General features: G+C 44.5%; 2 protein-coding genes across 5 annotated transcripts in view; one reads left to right on the plus strand and one right to left on the minus strand.

The window, feature by feature from the left end:
• Positions 1–279: 279 nt before the first annotated feature.
• cep57l1 (centrosomal protein 57, like 1) lies at positions 280–4,224 on the minus strand. 4 transcript variants are annotated; one of them, XM_088285964.1, is made up of 11 exons: positions 4,045–4,224; positions 2,727–2,883; positions 2,545–2,646; positions 2,034–2,170; positions 1,822–1,935; positions 1,675–1,752; positions 1,497–1,589; positions 1,354–1,419; positions 1,047–1,288; positions 837–981; positions 280–641 (listed from the first exon to the last, which is right to left on the minus strand). In XM_088285964.1, the coding sequence occupies exons 1-11, from the start codon at positions 4,066–4,068 to the stop codon at positions 408–410; spliced, it is 1,392 nt and encodes a 463-aa protein (XP_088142090.1). In that variant the 5' UTR covers positions 4,069–4,224; the 3' UTR covers positions 280–407. The 4 variants fall into 4 exon arrangements, with proteins under 4 accessions (XP_088142090.1, XP_088142089.1, XP_088142087.1 ...); XM_088285963.1 differs by having other exon boundaries at positions 1,822–1,932; positions 2,482–2,646; positions 4,045–4,223; XM_088285961.1 differs by having other exon boundaries at positions 2,482–2,646; positions 4,045–4,221.
• Positions 4,225–4,358: 134 nt separating this feature from the next.
• Positions 4,359–15,000, plus strand: part of sesn1 (sestrin 1) — a 37,433-nt gene continuing 26,791 nt past the window's right edge. Inside the window, exons 1-2 of the mRNA XM_088285959.1 lie at positions 4,359–4,645; positions 5,561–5,887. Coding sequence (XP_088142085.1) covers positions 4,532–4,645; positions 5,561–5,887 — 441 coding nt within the window. The 5' untranslated portion in view covers positions 4,359–4,531. The remainder of the gene's footprint in view (positions 4,646–5,560; positions 5,888–15,000) is intronic.

Below are 15,000 nucleotides of genomic sequence, written 5' to 3' on the forward strand. Positions count from 1 at the left end.
TACTTTTACTATAAATAATGGGGGGGGGAAATGATGTGCTGGACCCAATGTTAAAATTGTATCGAAATGTTTGAAAACAAAGGTCTAAAAAAGTTAAATGGAACTGAACTGATTTCCCCACAGGTGCTAATATTGTTTTGGCATTGCTGTTAAAGGAAACCCAGTTTCCAGGGTCACTATTGCAAAACAAACAATTGAAATTTATCTTCCATTTGCATGGCACTGGCTCAACACTGCCATCAAGTGACTAATAATTGCATTGCAACTAGCAACCCCCCGTAAAATTGTCGAAAATAAGCTTTATTAAAAATGTACAATATGTAAAATACAATAAATCATTACATGACATATGGAATGAAAATATGATTTAAAAACGTGTGGATTGGTTCAACGTAGTCAGACTTGACTTAAGCTTCCCAGCAGATGTCTTCTTGTTTGAGGCAGTTGCGCAGTTTTTGCGTCTCCCTGAGTATGTGGAGGCTCTGTTGACCGATGCTGCTCGGCCTTTCCTGATGATGATTACGATGATGATGATGTTGATGAGGTTTAATCCTGGCAGGAGAAGTCGACAATGGCTGCGCGGCGCTTGGCTTCTTCGTCGCCTTTTTGGCGGCGCGCGGCTGCTGGCTCAACTTGTGGACCTGAAGAAATGATAAGAATAAATGTCGAGCTTTAAAAAAATAATAATTGAAAATAGTTCATGCGTACCTGACAATTTTCAAGCATTTTCTCCCGTCCATTGATTTAAATAAAACACTTTCAACGCAACCATTTTTTTGGGGGGGGGGCAGCTGCTGATTAATTTTTGACAGGACATACATCCCTACTCGTCCTACCGTCTGCTGGTGTTTCCTCAGTTTAGTGATCTGCGCTCCTTTTTTGTCCATCCTGGCCACCATACTTTCCAATTCTCTCTGCAATTCGTGCCTCTGCTCCATATGTTGCGTGGTGTCGATCTGGCGCATCAGCTCCTGATGTTCGCTGAAGCACACCCGCATAAGAATCTCGCCAACTGCGCGTATAACGACCACCTCGGCCTTACTCACAAGCCCATCTGGCCCAGCTCGTCCTGCAGGGCCAGCAGGAGGTCGGACAGCGAGCCCAGCGACTGATTGTCGGGTTGGGGCTCGCCGTCTCGCCTGGCCTCCGGCTGGCCGTCCATACGCAGGCTCTTCCTGGCGCCGCGGTGCAGGGCGCTCACCCGCTCGCACAGCTGAGGCTGGTGATGCTTCATCATGTGCAGGATGCTCTGCACGTTGGCGTGCACCGAGTGGCTCGGGTTGGTCGACTGGAGGGAGGAGACAAACGCATCGGGACTGACACGATGCTTTATTTTGGTAAGTCGCTACTTACCGTTCCTGCCACGAATGGAATCCTTTTGTGGCTCGATGACGCCGTCTCATTCGGTCTGGGCGATTTCTGAAATAGAACGCAATAAATCAGCCCCCCTCCCCCAATTCATCCCCGTAAACCATCTCAAGGCTTTTAAACAATACCAGACTGGGCTTCTGGGGGGTCGTCTTTGGCTTCGACTGCTGGGCGGCAGGTGGAGAATACAGTCGCAGGTTGAGGTCCAACTCTCGCTGCAGCTGTGGACGGAAAGTTTAAAGTTTTACATTGCTGGATGTGGAATGAGCAAGGGCAAAAGAACACGACTGATTTTTTTTGTCTCACCTGGCCTGCTTTCTCCTGCACAAGTTTCCGCTCATGCTCCTCCTTCAGAAGCCTCTGCTCCAGAACGGCAAGCTTCATCTGTCAACAGCAGTCACAGAAGTTAAAAACAAGATTGTAGGAATGACTTCAACCATGTCGCAATCTTACCTCTGACATGTTTTGCGTTCTGCTCAATTTGTGACACTCCGATTCAAGTTTCTGCAGCTTTTCGTGCTGAATTTGGTTGTCTGGGTTGCTTGGCTGCTTGTCTGGCGTCTGCTGCTGTAAAGTTAAGTTTGAAGACACAGATTATTAAAATGTCATTTTTTTTAATGGTTTCATACAAATGGTTGAGTTTCTTTTGACTTTGACATGGGTACCGTTGTCGGTTGTGCCTGATTGTCAATCTGTGCCACATTGTCCTTCCTGGCGCCGTCCACCATCCTCCTCATGTAGTCGAGCTGCCGCTCAAGCATCTTACAGCGAGACTCGGCAGACTGCAGCTTGGAGTCCAGCTCTGTAATCAAGGCCACATTTTGTGTTGCAAGCACATTTTTTTATTACTATTGCCGTCAATTCAATTACCATAGTGCTGCTCCATGGAGGCAGTCTCAGCACCTCATTCAAAATGTCAGTGATATTCGTCATTCTTCGCAGAGGATAAATCAAATACGCAAACGCAAAGCGATGTGGTTGTTTTGAATACATGACGTGGAATTCTTTTAGTGTCATGTTTAGTTTGACAAACTCCAACAGGAATTCCAAAAGTTTTTGAATGCACCACTGTTTTTTTTTATTTTTGTATTTTATGTTCGAGCATGTAGTCACCTCTCCGGTTATCGCCCCCTGTCACAGGCAGGCTAGTTGACGTAGCGGCAGGCTCATGCTTACTCGCATCGTGTAAGAACTGCGGGGAGCTCTTCTCCGCTTGCAGGCGCTCCTGCTCCAGGCGTTTAATTTTCTCCTGAAGGGTCCTCAGTGCATCCACGACACCTGAAATGAGGCAAGCATATTGTACCTGTAAATATATATTACAGTGACACTGAATAAGAAAGGCTAAATACCTCACGTACCCTGGCTGTTCTGTTTGGTCGGTTGGAGGCCAGGACCTTCGATCAGGTGATCTGCACCTTTGGCGAACAGCTCCGCTTCTTTTGGGATTGGTAGTATCTTGTCTGGAGGCTGGTAGTAGCTCCCTATGTAGCTGTTTTTGGAGGGGGACTCTGAAAGCTACACACAACAATGAAAAAACTCTTACATATTGCATACTCCCACTTGCCCCCCCCCCAAAAAAAGATGAAAATGTCAACTTTTTATGCATTATTAATAACCAATTGAAGTGCTGCATCTGGTCAATTATATCCAAACTAATTTGTAGAGTACTACTGTGTTGCATTCGAGGCGGCTGGGGCATGACAAACACTGCTTATGCTACGTTCCAAGTTTTCTCAGATTCTAGGATTACAAATTAATACAGATAAATGCATTGGATAGAATCGCGAACGTGTTTTCACCTGTGCGGTCCCCAGCACCAGCAGTCAAATCTACTTTTCCAAGCGGAAATTTCCCGAACGCACTATTAGTCGAACAAGTCAAGTTTTGAAATGTCCGCGTTTCCCTGGACGCAGCGTTAACAAGTAACTCAAATATTTTATTTAAATACAATCCACCGATTACTTCGGGACGAGAGTAACGACTATATTAGAACAAATCTATTGCACACTAGTTTAAAAAAAAAAAACATTTTTAACCACCATCTAAAAGCTTTGCAACACAAGGCTAACTGTTAGCAACAGTACAAGAAAAACGTCTACACACAAAACATTACCTGGTCGTGGTTCAAATCCATTCTGCACCATAACGAGGGAGTTATCCTCGTTCAGAAAAAAAGTCTGCGTCAATATTTATTACTCTTGATCAATATTTGTGTTGGTCGTTTCGTTCGAGCGCGGCTGCTTTGACAGAAGGTCCCGACGGTTTAAATTTCCCTCTCTTTTCCCGGCCTCTATTCTTGTTCCGCCTGCACGTTGGTTCCGCCCTCCCCACGCCATCTCCTTGCACACTTTCTTGCAGATTACGCGATTAAAAGACGTCAGGGTCTCGTAAATATTTCCTCATAGACACGCGTTGCTCAATTGGAATAATAAATGGATGATCGACAATGAGAGTCAAAAATCAAAGGTTTGCACGACTGAAATAAGGTGTTTTGCAAATATAGTGATCCAACTTGCACACATTTGCGCTGCACGTCAAAAACATTCTATTACCTTTAAATACATATATTCTTTCCAGGTTGTTGAATGTTTTGTGTGGCCTAGCATATCTAACAAACAACTAATAAGCAATATGTAGCATTGAGCACAATGGAGTCATAGGGATTAAATTTATTACCCTCTTATCTTTTGATACCTCCATGTTACTTTCTCACTAAGTCTGCAGGTTTCATCGGGACATACTTTGCATTGCATTGACCAGTAAATGATCATCTAATAACATTCTAACCCTTTTCTCGCTCGTCGGTTCTCAAATAGTTATGACGTCATTGAAGGAAAACAACCCAAGAGTGTAGAGGGGTGAACAATACCTCCCCCTTTTTCAGTTCAGTGTATTTTTTCCCCTCTTACTTGTGATAAACAACTTAAGGAGGTGGAGGGGCGACCGTTATAGCGTGTTGCATGGTGGGAGTGGTAGTGTATAAAAAGCCAGTTTTGGATTTAGAAAGGGCGTGAGGAAGCTTCGAAGAGAACTCAACTCCCAGAAAGCCTTCCTTCGCCAGCATGGTTACAGAAGACTGACCAATCAACTTCCAGAGCCTGCGCTGTCCCGCCTTCGAGCACCCAATACCCATTACCATTGGCTTGTTGAGGCTATCAATCAAATGTTTACCCCGGAGTTGCAGCCTCCTTGTGATATTACTGCGGGGCGAACGAGGCTGGTCACTGGTGTGGTAAGGTGTCCCGTTGCAAGCCCGGCACCGAAGAATGTGACGAAAGTAAGTAATTTACTCACGACAGCCTTCTGCTTGTGTCACATTTTGACAGCTAACACGTCTTTGACAAGCGGCAGTGCCCTTTTACTTGGACTGTACTGGAAAGGGAGCAGAATGAATGGAGCTCAGTGACCGACAGGCAGGCTTCGGTACTTGTACATTTTTCATGACGTTTTGGCGTTCAAACTTGTCATTTCCAAGCGAGTAGGTAAGTGTTAGGAACACATTTTAGGATTTGGGAGGTTGTTCTCATTTCTGGGGGGCAGTCCAAGTATCAGTATGCGAAACGATGACTGGCATGATGTTGGTTTAAATCCTCTGCTGGAAGCCTTTCGGAGGCAATGCAGATGTTTTTGTTATTGTCATTGTCTTTATTGTTTTTCAAATATTTAGCTCTGCGGCCTTATACTCCACAGTCTCCACTTTGCTGTAGTCTTGTTTTCCCGTTGCCCCCAGTCTCTTCTCAAATACAATATTTGTGTCATCGTACCATTTGGACACAGCTAGAAAAAACAAACGAACAATTATCTATACATGAGCATACAAGGCTAGAAATGACAAAAGAAACCCACACATTTTAGTCATAACTTTGCCAGTTGCTGTTTTGGACTCTGCAGTTTCTGCTTTCTTGCAGCACTTTGTTTGATCACTGCCCTCAGTCTCCTCTCAGATAAAATTGTTGGAATTGAGAGCTAGAAAATGTAGACTTCACAAAAACAAAAAACCCTCACATGCTCACATTAGCTTTGCCTGTTGTTGTGTCTTAGCCGTGGACGATGTAGCGCCATAGTCTCCACTTTGCTGCAGGGCTCAGTTTTTGCCAATAATGCTGTTTTCAACAGTTTACATAAATATCGCTGTATCATTCCTGTACCATATATATCTTGAGTGACCTCATGTGTTAATGTTTGACCTTAGCCTTGTTGTATATCAACAACACACATCAAGTCTCCATATCAGAAGATGGACGCGCAAGACCAGGAGACTCTGGGCAGGTGGGACGGGCTGGCCAGCCGGGACGCCAGTTCCAGGACGGTCGCCATGGAGCACATTCGTCAAGAGGTTCTGAGTAAAGTGGAGGCTATCGGGCCTGTGCCGGCGTCCGCGTCCTCGCCCCCGCCAGCGTCCGGGTTCCCCCCCAGCAGCGACCTGAACGCCGTCCTGGCTCACCTGCTCATGCTCACCAAGCGTTGTCCTTTCGAAGACGTGAGGGAGAGATGCATCCGCCTTTTGCAGGCTGTGCAGGTAGGATGGTTTTATTCTTCCTGTTGTCTACGAAGCCCCTTCATTGATCTGCTGCCATCTGCTGCCTCCTCAGAAGTAGCAAACCTTTTCAAAACCACTTCATGCTTTGTCAAGTGGAATAGCATCAGTCATACTGATGTCAGGAATACTTTGGTTAAATTATCAGTGGTATCCACCGTCCAACTAACTAATTAATAATAACAAATACCCTTTATTGTTTTATTTGTTAATCAATATCATACATGAGCTTATTTATTTTAAAATGTATTTATTTCAATATGGCTGCACGTGTGTAAAGAAGAGCGATTTGGAGGTTACGATGCTGTATTACACAATACTTACTGACTTTTTTTTTTTTTAAATCTTGCACTTGACAAATACTCTACATAAAAAAAAAAAACTAATACTAAACTCATGCTATTATTAGCTCACAAAAGGTGACTCCACAGTCTCCACTTTGCTCTCCCAGTCTGTTTTCTTTGCTGCCCTTAGTCTCCCTTTGAATACAATTGCCACATCTTTCTAACATTTGCTTTTTATGACAAACATGCTAATATTAGCTTGTGTGCTTCAGTTGGCTACAGTAATATGCTCCACAGTCTCCACTTGGCTGCAGCACTGTGCCCTTAAGAGAAGCAGCCTCTCACTCTTTCTTTCTTTTTTTTTTTTTTTCTTTTTTAGAATTTCTCATCCTGACAACGCAATTCAAGCGGATATGTTTATTGGAAGAATTCCATAACACGCGCCATCGTCCGACATTTACGACGTGGTTGAGTGTATGTTTAACTCGGTTTAGTCATCTGGTAAGGACTATATCAGCTGAAACAAATCTCGCTACTGGAAATAGTGCCGCGTTTTTTTTTTTTGTTTTTTTTTTCGAGAATGATATCAGGATTAGCTTGTCGGACCTGAGCTCTCTATTAGCACTGTGATGGCTTGACATGTCGCGAATGGGAAGCTCTAAATAGTTTGTGCGCTTGGCATCATTTGCTGTTTTTGCTGGAGTGTTTTTGGAAGGTGGAGCGAGGATAGGGGGGGCAGAAGGATGAAAGAGGGAGAAAGCTGCTTTGCAGGTTTTAGCCGCACACCGTGGTACACGCCGTCTGGTATTTTTGAATTATGCTAAGCTGCATTTGCCCACAACTTGCCAAAGGCTGCTTTTTATGAGCCCGCTGTTGCATCTCATGCGGATGAGGTCTTACAGTCGAAGACCCCAAATCCATGACCTCCTCCTCCCCCACTTCTCTCATCCTCACACACACAGACACACCTTTCTCATGGTTGGCAGAAAGAGAAGAGGGGCTTTGGGCTCAGACGGATCTTTAATGCCTCAGATCCTCTGAAGAAAAAAACCTCTGAAAGCACTAAAGCGGAGTACACACACACGCACACACAAATAATTGGGCCGAAAGTCGTCAAAATAACAATTGCTCCTTTCCCGTTAATCTTTCTGCTACATATCATCCTTATCTTTATTAGCGTCCAGTTTCATTTTCTTGAAGCATTGGCAGCTTGCGTGCCGTTTAGAGAAATTCCCGCATAAGCGCCGTTCAAGCTGCGATGGCTGTTGGAGCAATTTCAGATTGTAAAAACTTTTTATTTATTCCCCCGTTGGTGATCCCTTGAGCTGGGGATGGTGTTTGCGGTGTTATGTTGCCCCGGTATTACGAGTGAGCCCCATGGGTGAAGGGTTATCGGGTCAAGGCTGAAAATAGGGATGTGTGTATGCGCTTGGGGGGGGCGGAGGTGCTCCGGTTCCCATGGGCTGTCCTCATGCATGTGTGCATGCGTTTCTGGGAGTTTGGTCAACATATTAAAACACGAGGTCATCCAAGAGGGCTCGCGTTGGCGTTGGAATTGATCGAATGCAAATAAACATTCAAGTCTGAGAGGTTTTTTTTTCTTTGTATTACAGCTAGCACAGTACATTTTAATAAATATCTGACTTTATTTTTTATTTTCCTATGAAGGTCAGGCTTCACTGAAAATACCATATTGTGCCTCTTCTTCTGCAAATCCGTTTTCTGTGACACTGATCACATGCAAATAGACATGCAGGATTACACACACGCACATCCAAATCAACAGAGACAATTGTTGGGATTGGTGTGGGTCTCTGACGGGGTTGGCAGACTCCACCACCCGGTCACCATATTCCCTCGCTTTTCATGAAAGGAGTCCAGTCCTGTCCAGTCTCGGGGCTGCTTGAAAGGCCCACAGAGTGGCTTCTTTGTGTTATGTAATTGCGCCATTGTCTTCTCCCTCCTGTCTCCGTTGAATTAGCTCTCAAATGGCTCATTCACTTTGCATTAAGCCCCCCGCACGCGGGACGATTGCAAATGGATAGATCAGAGCAACTCAACATGGCACTTGATGACGTGACGTATTCCTTCGAATGGTTTCTTTTTCACTGATGTCCTCGTGCATTATTCAACGCAAAGCCTCGGTTCGTGTCTCTCCCTTATATAAACGATTGCCTGGTCCTGGTTTTCCCCCCTGTGATATTCATCATTCATTAAATAAAGCAGAAAGTATCAGAAGCGTACAACGCGCTTAATTTTTATTTTTTATTTTGAACACGCCACTTAGTCCGTTAATCATGGCCGTTTAGTGACTCAACAACCGCCGCAATAAACACTCATGTGTCATTAATTACGCCAAACGGGCCTTCCCGGAATAACCTCAAATACTGTACATTGCTTTGTCCGCCCGAAAGGCTTTGTCCCGTGTTTGCCACCCAGTCACATTGTTTTCTCTGGACAATGGCTCGCAAGTAGTTATTAATTATTGCACCTCAAGGATGAAGTTGCAGACAGTGTGCAGCCTTGATTGGTTTGGAAAAAAAAAAAAAGCATGCAACGAAATAGAACTTAGCACGATATGCCCATAGTTACAAGAGTAAAAGAAAAGCCAGCACTCATCCTCTTCATTCCTACGATAGCTTTCAATTTGTAGACATAGCTTGTACCGACCTATTGGGAGCTGCACACACCTCTCACTGCATTGTCTCCAAAACAAGTTGCCACGTAGCTGAGCAGAGTCGATGAGTCCAGTTGTAATTTTATTTTTTCAAATCATTTGCCAGTGCTATGGCTCAGGCACAACATTCATGTTTAAAAAAACAAAACAAAAAAACAACAACATTTTTTTAACGTGATCCCCGGCCCTCCCAGAAAGCAACACCACATAACGTTTTGCATGAATTCTTCGTAAATGATGGTGAGAACAGGGTCTGTGATGACATGCTCATACTGCCTATCGCGTCGCTCGAGTCAAGGCTGAATAAACAAACGTCATGTGCAGACTTGTGGACAGATGCAGAGAGACTTTGTTGTGTCCATTCGGACCACTCGGAAGCACGGCTCCGGGACACTTTCCGGAATGTTCCGTCTTGGATACTTTTTATATGCTTTTGTGCTTGATTGTGTCACGTCCCAGTGCATGTTTATGGCCGATTGAACGTTGCTGATTTACAATCGGGATGGGAGTGAGTGGGGGGGGGGGCACATAGCCTTGTGGTCTGTACAGATCTGCTTGGATTAGAAGAGCTCTCCGCAGAGCAGGTCACACAAATTGTACGACGAGGGGGAGAGAAAGCTCCCCAAGCAGCAGGCTCTGACCTTTGGCACACTGACTAAACAGTCAAATACTGTGTAAATACGGAGGATGTGATGGAGACTTAAAGCTGTCTTTGCATGTGTTGTGCGTTTTCGCGAGAGAGAGAGAGAGAGGGGTAGACAGACAGAGAGAGACAGACAGAGGGGTGTAGAGAGAGAGAGAGAGAGAGAGCTGCAGTTTCTTCCTCTTTCTACAATACCTAGTCCAATTCCAACTTTACAGTGCGAGTGAATCAGTTAAACTGAAGGCATGCAGGTTTTTCAAGGAACAGTACGTCTTTTAAATCGCATAAATACCCCAGAGGGGATCCGACACCACAGACAGACCCCCCACTTTCTAAGCCAGCGCAGTATGCTTTGGCCCGCAGAGAAAGACGAGATACAAGGAGGGGGGAGACCATGTTGGAATTGTGCAACTAGGTCACCGCCAATCCGGTAAGCCTGAATAAATCATTAAAAAAAAAACAAAAAAAAAAAAGGAAAGACCAGGCTTGTTCACTATTAGTCGTGATTACTATATAAAAAAAGTCGTACATGTTTATGAAGCCGGTTTCCGAAATATGTGAAGACTGGCACGGAGGGAGGCATGGGCGCACGTCGAGTTTGGGATTTTGCAGAGTGTTAGCAGTCGTCATGGTACCGGTGACATGAAGTGCAATGGCGAGGTGGGGGTGTTGGCTGGTTGGCACCGTGACTTGAGGGTGATTATTTCTAGCCGTGCTATTCAGGAATTGAGAGAGAGAGCGAGAGAAGCGGAGAATGGAATGGAAGGGAAAAATTGAGGGAGCAGGTGGAACAAACCTGATTAAAAAAAAAAAACGGAAGAAAACCCGAACCTGGCTGCGCCCTAAGAACAAAATTGGACTCGTACTCTGTTCATACTATACGTGTATGTTAAAGTTTGAGGTGCCAAAGCTTGTCCGACTTCCAACATGTTGGTATTTCTCTCCCTCCTTCACCTCTTAATCCGTATCATCTACTCAAAAGCTGTGCTGATTTCTAATCCAAAGCAATGCAACGGCGCCATCTACGTGGATCTGTTCATCATTACAGCCGTTTATGCACTTGAGTTATGCACTCAATTAGCCATCCTTGGCTAAACCACAGTCTCACCAAAATGTTTAATTGTCTGAGCAGTGGATTCAATGCAGTTAAATTTCCCGAATGCATGTAAATAACGTTGAAGAAAAGCGAGCGCTGGGCGGCGTTGAGCCGTTCTGCTGAATAAACAAGCCTCCCTGATAGTTATACAGCAACCTCCAGATGAAATTACATTCCTCGAAAATGATTTAGCACGGCCCTTAATGCTTCCTCGGTGAACACGTCTCCCAAGAACGCATTCAATCCTCCTTTCTGTTGGTTTTAACGCTGCCAGTGGAAACCCAAGCTGGCGCAATCATAAATCAGTTGATCCGCTCGCCTTTTTTTGTTTTTTTATGCGGCACAACACATTTAACATGAGAAAGTATTCCACGCAGTCGCCGTCAGGCATGACGTGAATCACTTTTATCGAGCCATCGCAACATTTTGACCTGTCGTCGCATGAAAACCGCAGGCGTGGTAAATAACTGTTGGATGGAAGGCCGACATTTGCAAGGTTCTGGCAAGCATTAGCGAGGCGCTTTATTGGGATAGTAATGGAACGGAGCCATGATTAATGTTGTTAATCACGCCCGAGACAGTTTTGTACGTGATGGCGGCACATCACCCCCGTGGCATCCTGCAGCTCTTTTTTGCGTGAATCACACACGCGGTAAAATGACAAACAGTTTAATATATCCGCTTTGGCATTTGGCCAGGCGACAATATTTGACAAGCCTTAAAGCTGTTAGCGTGAATACGAAGCGCTTCAGCAGCAACTTTTACATACATATAAAACGCCCGGCCAATGATTATGTTAGTACATGATGTTACGACATGTTTCTGTTTAGCATCTGCAGACAATAACTTGGCTTCTGTCTCAGTTTTTTTTTTTTTTTTCAATTTACCCAAACCTGCCTTCGACCATAAAATGTCTTATAAACTCCCACGTATCTTCGTATCGCTCGAGTGCCTGGCCATGATACTGGTGAACTCGCCGGTCGTGGTGCAAGGTAAGCTGAGCTGCATTTGGTTTTGTTGAATGCACAGATTAGCATTAGCTTCAAGCAGCGCTTGATTGCTGAAGGTCTTTGTGTTTGGCACTACATACACACAGCATCGTTTATGAACGAATGTCTCCATGAGTTAAAATCCTTTGTTGTCTTGAGCGTTCGCTATTTTGACTTTTTAGTCCTGCTGTGCTGTTATTTTCCCATTTGCTGCTCCAAAGCATTGTAGTAGCAATGACGTCATATTGTATTTGCTTCTCTCCCCATTACTTCCCAAGGGAAGACAAATCCGATGGTTCGTAATTAGGCACACAAATGCTTTTAGTCCTTTCTAGACATGGCAGACGCACACACACACACACACACACTTACATGGCCAATTGGTCAGACTTAATTGTGAAATGAAGGCAATGAAATCAACACACCTTTTTGTCCTTCACCCTCCTTTCATTTAATGGCTCACAAGCCTTCGACAGCCTGCTGCAGTTAGCATTATGGCCACATGAGGGCACTCTGAGTCCGCGTGCTGCCTTGGTTGGCTTAACGCGATGGGAATTTTCCATGCACTGGGCATGAATGTTTGCAATGCTCCGCATGATTTTGATATTTTCCTTTTGCCCTGGTCACTGGGCTGTTATCCAACTTGTGTGTGTTTGTTTGTGTGCATGTCTACGTGGTTAGGCCTGTGTGTGTCTGCTGAATGTCTGCTGATCCGTCTGCCTTGCAGTGTGTAGATGTGTGTATTTATATATGGGTGTGTGTGTGTGGGTGTGAGGGTGAGTGTGTGTTTACATGTCTCGGGAGATTTATAACAGGCAGCGTGCAGGATTTCAAGTCATCTGGTCACCAAAGCTAGTCAGGTGGCTGCAGCCCAGACCTAAGTCTGAGGTGGTCGGCCCCTATTAGGATACAAACCACACTCGGCTCAACACTCTGGTCAAATTTACCGAAAATACACAAACAACATTCTAGGAACTCAAATGTATGGTTTTCTTAGTCATGTTTACAGTGCTATGTTACAGCCTTTTTTTGTCACCTGATAGAAGAAGTAAACCCAACTTGTGAGTTTGTTTTTTTTTTTTTTGGTATTTGACTGGCGAGGAAAAAAATGAAATCAGAGCACTGTCTGGTGGCAGAATATTCAAGTCAACTTAGGTTTGCTGTCAAACTAAACATAAAACGAAGGAACTACAAGTTGTATATTTTAAACAACCAAGTAGCTTTGCCTTTAAATCTACTGAGTAGTTGACTATTGTACTGCCCCCTGGTGGCCAAGTTGCACACACACCAGAATGACTGTTTAATTCTCTACATTTTGTTGATCAGCTTATTAAACTCTAACAGGCCTGAATTGTGTGTGCGTGTGCGTGTGTCTCCCGCAAATGTTGTTACCTCAAGCTTCGCCTATCGCCACGCCAGCATAGTCCCGAGCTCCCGTGTTGTTTTAACGTGTGTTGAATTGTTTCAGTCGCCGCGCCGTGCGGCCGAGTTGCTATTGTGTGCTTTTCACGGGCTGCATTGTCCGGAGCTGCCGTGTATATGAGTGCTTGTTTATGTTACAGGCCTGTTCGTCAGAAGGGCGACAGATTTGTGCTGCAGGACCACCCCGTTCCCACAGTTGTTCACCTTTGACCTTGACTCTTGTGCTGCGAAGGCCAACTTGTGTGTGTGTGTGTGTGTGTGGCAGAGATGCAGCGGAAAAGAGTGAGAGTGCGTGTATGATTGACACGCTGGTGTTTCCGCAGGGTGACAGAGTATAATGTCAAATTTTGGGATTTGCCGATGATGCATTTGCATCCCGATAATGATCCCTAATATAAATATTGCGCTTTATTGCAATTCGCATTCCTACCGAAGACAAAATGTGCGATCATCTTGCATGATACACCTCTGTTATCGCTTGTGTTGTCCTCCGTGACCACACGTGTGTAACGTGCCAGGGGACGCGTGCGTAAAAGAGGAAACGCTGTCTCGCTTCCCCTTTTTTCCTCAGTTGACAGTTCAACGTATTTAAATGTCTTGGCACAAACGGAAATCCACTTTTATTTATTTTTTTGACACCCTCAAAACCTTTCATGCGTTGGCACCTTTAACTCTTTTACTCCCATTGACGGATAAAGACGTGAAAGATCCTTTTTTTTTTTTCAGTTTTTCTCGTAGTTAGCGGACGACTTCCTAGTTTATGGAGTGTCCGAATGATTCTGATTGGAGGCACGTTCCATCGATATCCAAAGTCAATTATCTCCAAATATTGTGTTTGGGATTTGCGGTTCGTCTTTGTTGTTATTTTCCTCTCCGTCTCATTCCATTCTCACGGGGAACAAGAAGGCCTAATTCATATCCCAGACCTCGCTGCTGATGACAAAAAAAATGCTTCATGCAATTGGAATTTGGACAGACAAAGGCTTTATCGTACATCAGAATGCTGTGCAGAATCTTGACTTACGCCTTTTTTTTTCTCGCTCTGTGCCTGATTCTTGAGTTTAAATATGCTGAAAATAAACACAGAAAATGGTCTAAAATGCACAATCATCAAAACTGCCCAACAGCGTAACCAACGGATTTTATTTAATAATTTAATTATTTTTTCTGCCATTGATAATTTGTACGACTTTAAATGCCGACCTAGCTTCGGTATGCTTTTAAATAATTCTGAGGAAGTCAAACTTCTTTTCTTCATATGTTAGGTTCAGTTTCAATCAATAATTCTATTACCGGAACAACTTTTGTAAATCTTGTGAGGATGGTCTTCAAACCTTTGCATTTCTGCTGAACATTGGATGCGGCGATGCTGCACAAAATAGTCCCGACTCCGCCAACGAGGCCGGCGAGCTTAGTGTAACCTTCCAGCAAGGCGATTAACGAGTATGAGCTCGGCGTTTCAAATCCTAATTGTAATCTCATGGGACCAAATAGCGCCTTAGCTCTGTAATTATGAGCAAAAGTTTAGAAACAAGGCGCCTCATTGTTCAGACGATACAAGAGCATTTTTCAATTGTGCCGTAGCCAAGCCATGCTCAACAAGGACGAGGAGGACTGTAAAAGTCCAGCAGATTTTCCAAACATTGCAGTGTAGAAGAGCAGAAATAGTTGAGCGCTGGTTTAGCTTGGCTGTACACTTTTGGAAGACGTTTCTAGGTCACAGGGAGATCGATGAGACCAAACTTTTTCGGTGCGCTTTGTTAATAGTCGGCCCTGGCCGTCTGCCAAACATTTCGCCTGTTCCTTTTGTAGCTTCCTAAGCATCTCGTCGGGTTGCAGTAAACACAGGGAGGCCCTCAGGAAGCAAGTCAGGAACACAAAATATACACTAAAGCTGGATTCACCCGCTCAGCTCATTTTCTTGAAGGTGTTATGTTACCCCCCCAAAGTAGTACACCTCCGCACAATATTGTATCCTTATCAA

The sequence above is a fragment of the Idiotropiscis lumnitzeri genome, chromosome 21 (assembly GCF_059441095.1).
Source record: "Idiotropiscis lumnitzeri isolate Australia: NSW breed Sydney's pygmy pipehorse chromosome 21, RoL_Ilum_1.0, whole genome shotgun sequence".
Lineage (NCBI taxonomy): Eukaryota > Metazoa > Chordata > Actinopteri > Syngnathiformes > Syngnathidae > Idiotropiscis > Idiotropiscis lumnitzeri.